General features: G+C 28.1%; 1 protein-coding gene across 1 annotated transcript; it reads right to left on the bottom strand.

Annotated features, from left to right (window-relative positions):
• Positions 1-1,924: 1,924 nt before the first annotated feature.
• LOC103504271 (type IV inositol polyphosphate 5-phosphatase 9) lies at positions 1,925-6,334 on the bottom strand. The gene is made up of 8 exons (XM_008468702.2): positions 6,247-6,334; positions 5,961-6,139; positions 5,760-5,858; positions 5,330-5,582; positions 4,848-5,032; positions 3,025-3,133; positions 2,796-2,947; positions 1,925-2,479 (listed from the first exon to the last, which is right to left on the bottom strand). The coding sequence occupies exons 1-8, from the start codon at positions 6,265-6,267 to the stop codon at positions 2,182-2,184; spliced, it is 1,296 nt and encodes a 431-aa protein (XP_008466924.2). The 5' UTR covers positions 6,268-6,334; the 3' UTR covers positions 1,925-2,181.
• Positions 6,335-9,953: the final 3,619 nt, after the last annotated feature.

A 9,953-nucleotide genomic window follows, 5' to 3' on the forward strand; every position in this document is an offset into this window, starting at 1 on the left:
TTGAGTATGTATGATCAAAATTAGAGATTGGATCGGTTGCCCACATCCCCTAAGAAAATAGTTATAAAGAAACAAAAAGCAAAAGAAAAATTGAAAGAGAGGTCAAAGTAACACTTTTTGGGAATGAATGATATGAGGAAAGGGTTGGAAAATGGAGTATAGATGGAAACTTTTTGGTGGGACCTAATGTTTGGAAAGCTTTGGATACAGCTTGCATTCCGCCGACGAAAAATTTAATTTACAAAACAGAAACAAAAACTTTAGAGATATTGATGAACATCAGATTCCATGGTGTCACTCATTGTGTATATCTCATTTACACTTTGTTTTCGTACTATGGAAGATGGCATATTTGATTTGTGTTGGGCCACATGATCCACATCACACGCTCTCTAACCCTTCTTATATCCAACTTTATTTTAACTTTAACCTAACGAATTCATCCCCTCTCTTTAAAATAATTCTTTCCACACAATTCAATTAACTATATTTAGCGAAAATAAATCAAATTTGAACAAACTTTTAATAAAGGGAGAAATGTGTTATGAGAGAAAATAGTGGTGAAAGAGTTTTCAAAAGCAATTTAATCCAAAGCATATTTATATACTATTTGTGGTCATTCAAATAGTTGAGTGAGTCTCATATCTATGTTAATTATTCTAAAAAACACATGCTCTGAGTGAGTCTCATATCTATGTTAATTATTCTAAAAAACACATGCTCGTTCATGAAATAATGCAAATGGTCACATATACCATTTATTTCAAGACGGTACAAATATGATAAAATCTATAAACAATAGATTCTATTATCAATATACTCTTTTCAAATAATATAGTTTATGATGATAGATTCCAAGAGCTTATTGTATCAGACATGATTGCTACCACTTTCTCCCATACTACTTTGCCTATTACCATTCTTGTCAACTCTAACGATCTTAGCCTTGGTCCATACAACTTTTCTTCTTCCAAATTTTTAGTTTTTACTTTCATATTCTTTCTTAGGCCCAATAATTAATTCGTAGGCCTTTGTGATTTTTTTGAAGGCCCACTATACATGGTCCAAGTTTACCAAAATTTGATTGGTTTCAACAAATAATGCTATTCTCTTTGATGATCACTTTACAAGGTTCAAATTACCCTATACGATTAGGGCTATTTGGACTTACCACTATACGTCATTATTGACCTAGGTTCAAGTAAAGAAAAAACAAAACAAAAACAAAAAGAAAAATATAATTGTTTAAATTGCAAGTTTATTCTCTAATTCTTTTTTAGTTGCATATATTTTATTTCTTGGCTTTCAAATGTATTTTTTAATATGTTTTTAAAATATTCGATTTGTGTCCATTAACACTCTAAAACCTTAATTTAATTTTGTATCTAATAGGTGACTAACTTATTATTCAATATAAATAATTAGTAAGCCTACTAGTTAGATCAAAAATTGAAAGTTTAGAATCTCATAGACATACAATTATTGAATTTTATATTGAACTTATCAATTATCTTTTAAAAAATTTACAACATGTCAAAGACCTATTAGATAAAATGATGAAAGTTTTTTGAACTCAATCAAAACATGTATAAAGTTTAAAGAGTAGCTTTTAGTGATAGCTCACTTTGTGCGCTATTTTCTAGTTAAATATAATTACCTAACAAATTTGACACATATTTGATTATTTGGTAGAAGTTTTAATTAGTTGTTGAATACAAAATTGAGGAAATTGGAAGAAGAAACTCAAGAGCAAAATCAAGAGAGGTAAGAGATTGGGTTTATAAGAATTATCTACAAGAATTGAACTAATTAAGACCTTGCATGGTGATGGAACAAAGATAATGTAATGGCTTAATGTGATATGAGAATTAAACATCTTAGAGCTTCTAAACTTAAATGGCAAAATTTGTGCAAAAGCAAAAGAGTAAATAATTCTTTCAATACAAACATAAGAAGCTTTGATTCGCAAGTTCAAGTCCACATCTTTATATTAAAAGGGACAATGTAGGAAGAGCTCACAAAAGTTATAAAATGAAAGAAAAAACTAACCAAAGAATATACAATCGATTTAGCTCCAAGAAATATAATATCTAGATCTAACATGATTTTTGTACGTCTATCATATATGTTACATAAACAATACGTAATAATTGAACATTTCCTCATTTTTCCAATTAAACGTCATTTAAGATGGTCTTGAAAGGTTGATTTATTCTTATATATGAAATTAACAGTAGAAAACATCTCTTCGTCTTCGTTCTCGTCCTCTTCCTGCTCCTCGACAAATAGAGTATTAGAATTATTTAGCTGTTCAAATCTGTTTGATAAAAAGTAACTACGTAAAGATTTCAAGTTTGTTAAGGTATCAACTTCTGCCGTAAAAATAGCCATTACAGGCCTATGATCTGATAGGTTTGATTCCCCTCGATTGTATGATACTTGTTTTAATCCCTTGCCGTTCCATATAATTCGGTCACACCTGAATTTCCAAACAAAACTTGTAATTTTCAATTATAGAAAAATATGTTAAAAGTATTATTTTAGTCCTAATACTTTTAAGGTTTGTTTTATTTTAATTTCTTAGTTTTAAATGTTGATCGAGCGATTATTCTTATTATTCTTAAAAGAAAACCCTAAATTCAATAGGTTAAAGAAAATAATAGGATGTTTAAAAAGAAAAAGAATATACAAAAACATTTTAGAATTTGTTGGTTCAAGAATATTCATTTGGGATGTTTATATAATATTGAATAGATGAGTGAGTAATTAGAAAAGAGAGTATGAATATCAATTACCAAGCAGGAGCTCTCCTTTTCTCAGATTTAAGGCCATGTAAACTTCCATAATAAACCTCTGAGTTTCTATAATATTTGTAAGTTGGCCCAAATTTTATGTTCCCTTCTTCCCATCCTTCCAATACTTGACCATCCATCATCTCCATCTTTAGCTTCATTTCATTTCCAAATACCCAATCAAATATAATTCACCTAACAAATTATTATCTATAAAAGTATATAAAATTACCTGATCATTCTCTAATAAACTCTCCCAATCCTTTCTTTCAACCAACAATCTTGTAGTTTCTTCTGGTAGAGAAACTCTATAATTCAAGTCCCCAAGCAATATCACTCGGCTGCGCATTTCAAACAAATACATCAATAAATCCACAATTTATTAGATCCTTAAAAATCAAATATTATGTCTCAATATTGATGAAATATAATGTCCAACTACTATTTTTGTCTACCATTGTGTACATTTTGTTGCTTCATTTTCATATTTCACCATTCAAATTAAATGTAACTTTCAATGTGAAGAATCTTTGGAAATGTAGAGATGTAAATAGAATTGTAGATTGGACGGTGTGAAAATTTAATAATTACACTCAATTTAATTTTAAATTTCTTTTTCCAAAGTCAACTCAAATATTTCACCAAAAAAAGAATAAAAAAAAAATAATAAATCAATCAATAATTGATATTTTTCACCAGCTGATATTAAATTACCAATTTTTCTTGGTGCCTTCAATCAATCTTCACAAAATCTAACAAATTAATTTAAATTTCCCACTACATGTTATAAATTCATTGAAAGGTAGGAAAATCGATATAAAATTTTCAGTTTTTTCCAAATAATAATAGAAAAAAAAAAAGGCAATATAAAGAAAGATTTTTGAGTAGGACTTAAAGGATAATATTTATTTGTAGAAAATACAAAGGAATGAAGACAATTTCAACCTCAGCAATAATTAAGCTGACCACAGATTTATTTATGACTTAATTTTGAATAAATTAGCTTCCCAGTGATGCAGTTTGTCGCTTTAATTTAGGAGTTTGTCGATCAGTAATCGTCTATTTTTCGAGTAATTAATTACTTAATTGGTCAACCATACATTAAGAAATATAATTCATTTATATGCAAAATATATAATGTACAAATCTTTTTTTTTTCTTTTTTGGTTCTCTGTAAGAAATAATGTACTAATCTATCGATATGAAAACAAATCTACAATTTCACATCCCCTTGATTTTACGAAAAAATAACAAAAACAAAAATCACTTTAATAGATATCGATGATTTACACTTAGCTAATTCACTTTTGTTATTTTGGTTTAAGTCAAAATAAATATATTATTGAAACATGACAAATATGTATATTTTCACGTTAATCATAAATATTGAAATGAAATAAAAATATATAAATTAATTATTTAAAACAATCCTATTTCTTAAAGAAATATTTTTATCTATCGATGATAGACATGATATATATACATACATCTATCGTTGGTTATGATTGATAAACAACCTTGCAAAGAATAAGGATTGTTTCTATGTCAAAAAGAAATATTATTGTAGTCAAATTATGGTAATCGTTAGTATTCTAATAGTTTTATAGCTGTTAATCCTTTGATGGTTTTGGAATTTTCAAAGTTAACTCTGAAAATACTATATCATAAAAAACAAAACAAATAAAATAGTTATCAAAACTTGTCTTTTTATAGTTGTACAAAAGAAAAGAATTCCAAGTTAACTCTGAAAATACTATATCATAAAAAACAAAACAAACAAAATAGTTATCAAAACTTGTCTTTTTATAGTTGTACAAAAGAAAAGAAAGAACGCTAACGTCATATTAAACAACATATTCTCAACAGAGAAAACTGATAATCTCCCTATGTTGTTTTTCATAAAAAAAAAAAAAAAAAAAATATAAATTATCACATGCGACTAAATTTAATGTTGTTTTTTTTTTCAATGGATTGATATATTTTACTAAAATCTAGAAAAGAATAGTTAAAAAAGTAAAAGAAAAAGAAAGGGTAGTAAATTAGATAAAAGCTTACTCATGTTGGAGAATTTTTTTAGGCAAATCAAGAGAAGGGCCTTTAGGAAAGGTAGTGCGACATAAAATGTCAGAAACATTTTGATTTCTATTCTTTTCATCTCCTTCTTTACCACCGGATGCCAAATGAGTGCATACAAAACAGAAGCTTGTTTCATGCAATCGAAATCTAACTGATACTGATCCCTGAATTAAATTAAACAATAAAAAAACAAGTTTTCAAAAACTATATATATACTTTTAGTAACAAAGAGTTAAATTCTTAATATAGAAAGTAGCTAGATATCAGACGAAGCAATAATTTATAGGTGGTAAGGATTTTTTTTAGGCTAACATTCAAAAACCAAAGTACAGTTACCTTAACTAGGTAAATAACAATAATTTTTCTAATTAAATTTTTTATATAATTTTGTAGAAACAAATGTAACAATATTATTAGAGAAAACTAGAAACAGAAATGTTAGAAAAGAGAAGTGTTTATACCTTGTTGCCAAGGCAGCTCATAATGCCACAACCAATGCATGAGACACTTGGACTTCGAATGAATGGATGAAGATCACTTCGAACCCATATTGATATCATTATTCCAACCATTTGCTTGCTTATTATACACTTGAAATTTTGTTTCACTTTCTTCTTCAATGCTTCTCTTATCATTGAATTCCATTTTGAACATATTTTTCTATTCTCTGATCCAAACACATTTGAGGCTTTCAAAGGCACAATTTCTTGGAAACTGCATCTCCACACACACACACACACACACACACACACAAATTAAATTAACATCAACGAACCAAAACATTTCTTGTATATTTCATTCTAATTTAGCTAGTAATATATATTCATAAAGGTAGGTAATTAAACATAACTACATAAATGGCTTTACCCCAAACAGTGAAAAGGAACTTACCCAAAAACATAGATGTCACAAGAAATATCCATCAAATCCCCCATGTCCAAATCATCATTCGGTGCAACTCCTCCAACATTCCATGTACTAACAAAAACCCTAGAAAGAGAAGTTCGAAATTGAAATGAAAAATAATTAAAAGAAAAAGAAAAGGAGGGAGTTATATAAAACAAAAATATGAGATTAATTATAGTTAATTACTTGTAATTTTGGGTTGGAGGTTTATAGAAGGCATTTGGGACAGAAGAAGATTGAGCAAAGAGTGGAATTTCAAGCAAAGCTTCTGAATTATTATTGTTACTTGGAATATCTGCCACAAAGTTATTGCTTCCCAATCTCTTCTTCAAAATCTTATTAGCTACTAATCTTGGCCACATGACCTGAAAAATTAAAAGAGATATGGAAAAAAAAAGTTATTAAAAAGAAAAAAGAAAAAACTAATATGCAAATGCATAAATGATGAGAAGGTTAGAGAAAAGGTTATTACTTCTCCATGCTTCCCAGCCATGGGGTCTTGGGAGAGAAAAAAAAAAGGTAGAATGGGAAAAGAAAATTATGGAATGTAGAAAGAGAGAATAATGTGATAAATGAATGTTAATGAGAAGAAAATAAAAATAATGAAGCACATAATGACAAAATTAAGATTATATATATAAGAAATGTGAAATTAATTAAGGTCCCCTCTTTTCCAAGTTGGTGACGATAATGATGATGTGAAGAAACATGGGTCTATAGCTATCTAGCCAGGAGTAGGGTTTATTTCTTTTGTGTTTTCTTTTCTTTCTAAATTTAATTTAATTGGGTTGTGATTTTGAAAGTGAAATTAAATTAAGAAAATTAGGAATTGATTTAAGTAAGTGCAAGTTGAAGAGAAGGGGATGATAATGGGTCCAATCCCAGCATATTCCAATCTGAATATTCAAAGCAACTTTTATTGCCTCAATTATAGGGAACACTCTTATCCTTTATATGTACATATGAAAGTACTTTCTAACTCTTCTAGTTTTTACTCATATACCAACGCTCTGCAGCTTAAGTCAACCAACTAATATAATTCTACAAACTCTGGTTGATTTATTATGTTGTAGTATGATGCATCTTCATTTGATTTGACTAACATGGAATATGTGAAGTTTCTTGATTTTTCTAACATGGATCTTCAATATATCAAACTATTTTTAGTTTCTTTTATTGAGATCTAAATTTGAAAAAATTTCCATTTTCGTTACTCTTTCCTTACCAAATAATTTTGAGAACCCCCATATGTATCGTTGATGACAAAATTTGGCCAAGAAAACTCTCTTTTGAAATTCTTATGCTTTTGATGATGAATTTGTATTTTGTTAAAGAGGTCACTTGCAAAACTATTAGAATAACTATTGTGGTGCTTACCACAAATATATATATTATACTCCGATGCTTAAGTTAGCTTTCAAGACAAGGGTTAAAACAAGTTTTTAGGAAAGAAAATAAAATTGATGAAATGGAGCAGATGTTATAGATATGTAGACATTGGAAGATATTTATTATAGAAGCCTTCTCCCAACGTTGCGTCATGAAAACGTTCCTCTGACGTGCTAAAGATCACGTCGTAAGAAGGCGTCATTCCCTACGCGTTTCGTTCGCCGGGAGATATTTTAAGTATATATATATATATATATATATATATTATTTATTTATTTATTTATTTATTTATTGTGTTTTCAATCGTGCACTATTCTTTTAAGTTTTGGTTCGATTTAAATTGACTAAAATTGTAAACAATAAGCAACAAATTATTAAATAATTATATAAAATATCAAATCAAAATTAAATATTTTATAAATTATATGTTACATTGTCTAACAATTTCGAATGTTGTAAAGAAATTACGTAAAAGAGAAAAAAGTACATTGATCTCCTAATGGCCATGAACGCCATATTTTTACAAGTCTACATCTACAATGACACAAAATTAAATTTTCAATAACCGGAAGATAGCCCTAAGAAATTAACCACAAATTACTTCAATTTTACAAGCTACCTAACAGTTCCAACAAATAAAATTTTCAATATAACCCCATACCTGAATATTTTCAATACAACCTCGCAAATTCAATTAATGTAACAAATTCAAATTCAATCACAATCTCGATTTCAAATTCAAATTCAAATTCAATATTAAAATCTAAAACTAATTCAAAAACTAAAATCTTAAAACTAATTTAAAATCTAAATCCTAAAACTAATTCTAAATCTAAATCCTAAATCCTAAATTCAAGTATAAACCAAAACTTACTAGAATTAAGAGCGGCAGCGCTAGACAACAATGAACAGCGACAAGCAACGATGAGCACGGTGAACTTTTCTTCTCTTCTTCTCGGCATCCCTCAATCTCTCTTTTCCTTTCTCTTTTGGTTCTATGATTTACAGAACTGAAAGGGTGTTTTTATAGGGGAACTCTTGACGCTTCACGAAAATGTCAGGAAAACCCCCTATTTTTGACGCCATTAGTAATGTGTCGAGAATAAATCCCTCGATTACCGACGTATTACTAATGGCATCGGGACTACTTGTTCGCATTTTCGACGCCATGCAACAAGCATTAGGGGAAACGAGATATATTATTTAATGTTTCCTTTCCCCCGACATTGTGGGTGATCACGTCGAGACTGGTTCATTTTGCCGACATTGTCATGCAGGGCGTCGGGAAAGGTGAAGCGGTGAAGCAATTAAATAATAATTTCATTTTTCCCGACGCCATATAAATCGATGTCGACATTATTGAAGCTAGTCTTGACGTTTTTCAACTTTGCGTTGGAGAAAATGAAACTATTATTTAAATGTTCCACCTTCTCCAACGTGTAAGTGTTAGGCGTTGGAGATGGTGTAAACCTTCTCTAGGCCTTCTCCGATGTTATTAACAATACATCGGGAACGATTCATGTTCTTGACGAGGTCGAGAGAGGCCTTTCCTACCGACGATATTTTATGTGTTGGGAGAGTCCTGATTTTTTATAGTGATATAATACATATTACATTTCTTAATTTTTTTATCTTTATTAAATAAAATTCTCTTTAAAACTTAAAATACAAAATCCGGATAAAGTAAAAATATAGAAATGTTGTTTTTAGAATGTAAATTAAACTATTTGAATCATAGAATAAAAAGAACACTTTTCATAACCAAAAATTTGGATTCTCTGTCAATATGTATATATATATTTTGAACTCTATATGAATTTGATAACTTTAAACAAAATATTTAAAATTGTCGACCAAACAAATTAGTCATTAAGGAACTTTAAAACTCACTTGACGTGAATAATTCTAATACACTTCTTATATTAAGATTTTTATATGTTTGAAGATGGATAACAAAAATATAGTATAAATATAATTAAATAATTGATATGATCAATTATTCATTAATACTATCTGAAGCAATATATATGTGATTCAAATAAGACCTTGGTACAAAAGTTTTCCTATGTATAGTATATAATATTGTCAAATATTAAGAGCTGAGTAAATTATTGTTTGCCATCCTTGTATTAAATTTTATTGACATGCAAATATTTATATATTGATATTTTTACATTTTTATAAGTATTATTTTAATATGAAGAATTTATTGATAATATATTGATATTATCATTTATATCGTAGAAAAATCAACGAAAACAAGCAAATATCGTTAATATAAATATGATATAAATGATGGATATGTTTGCTTATTTAAAAACGATATGAAACATATATCAACTATTTTTTAGAACTTTTATTGTTATAAATTTTTAAAATATTGATCGAAATTGACATTTTATAAATAGTTAGAATTAAGATATGGATATTTCTAACCTCGTCCATTCTTTAAAATTTGGACTTACCATTAATGATTGATTATTATATTATATGCATTTCTTCTTGTTGAGAAGAATTAATTATTATATGTTGTGAGTGTTTACTGGACAGACTCAATCTTGATAGAAGACGGCCCCAAGGTTTAATACTTTTATTTCAACTTGCCTTTTTTATTACCATCATTATCATCTTTCTATCATTAAAAAATAATTATGAACGATGCAAATCTAAGTTTTCTACCCAAATGCCAACAAAAAACTTATACAACTTTATTATATATATATATATAATTAAGACTTAAAATATTTATTCACTTATTTTCCAATCATAACTCTCGTTAATTTTTATTTA

The sequence above is a fragment of the Cucumis melo genome, chromosome 9, assembly GCF_025177605.1.
Source record: "Cucumis melo cultivar AY chromosome 9, USDA_Cmelo_AY_1.0, whole genome shotgun sequence".
Taxonomy (NCBI): Eukaryota; Viridiplantae; Streptophyta; class Magnoliopsida; order Cucurbitales; family Cucurbitaceae; genus Cucumis; species Cucumis melo.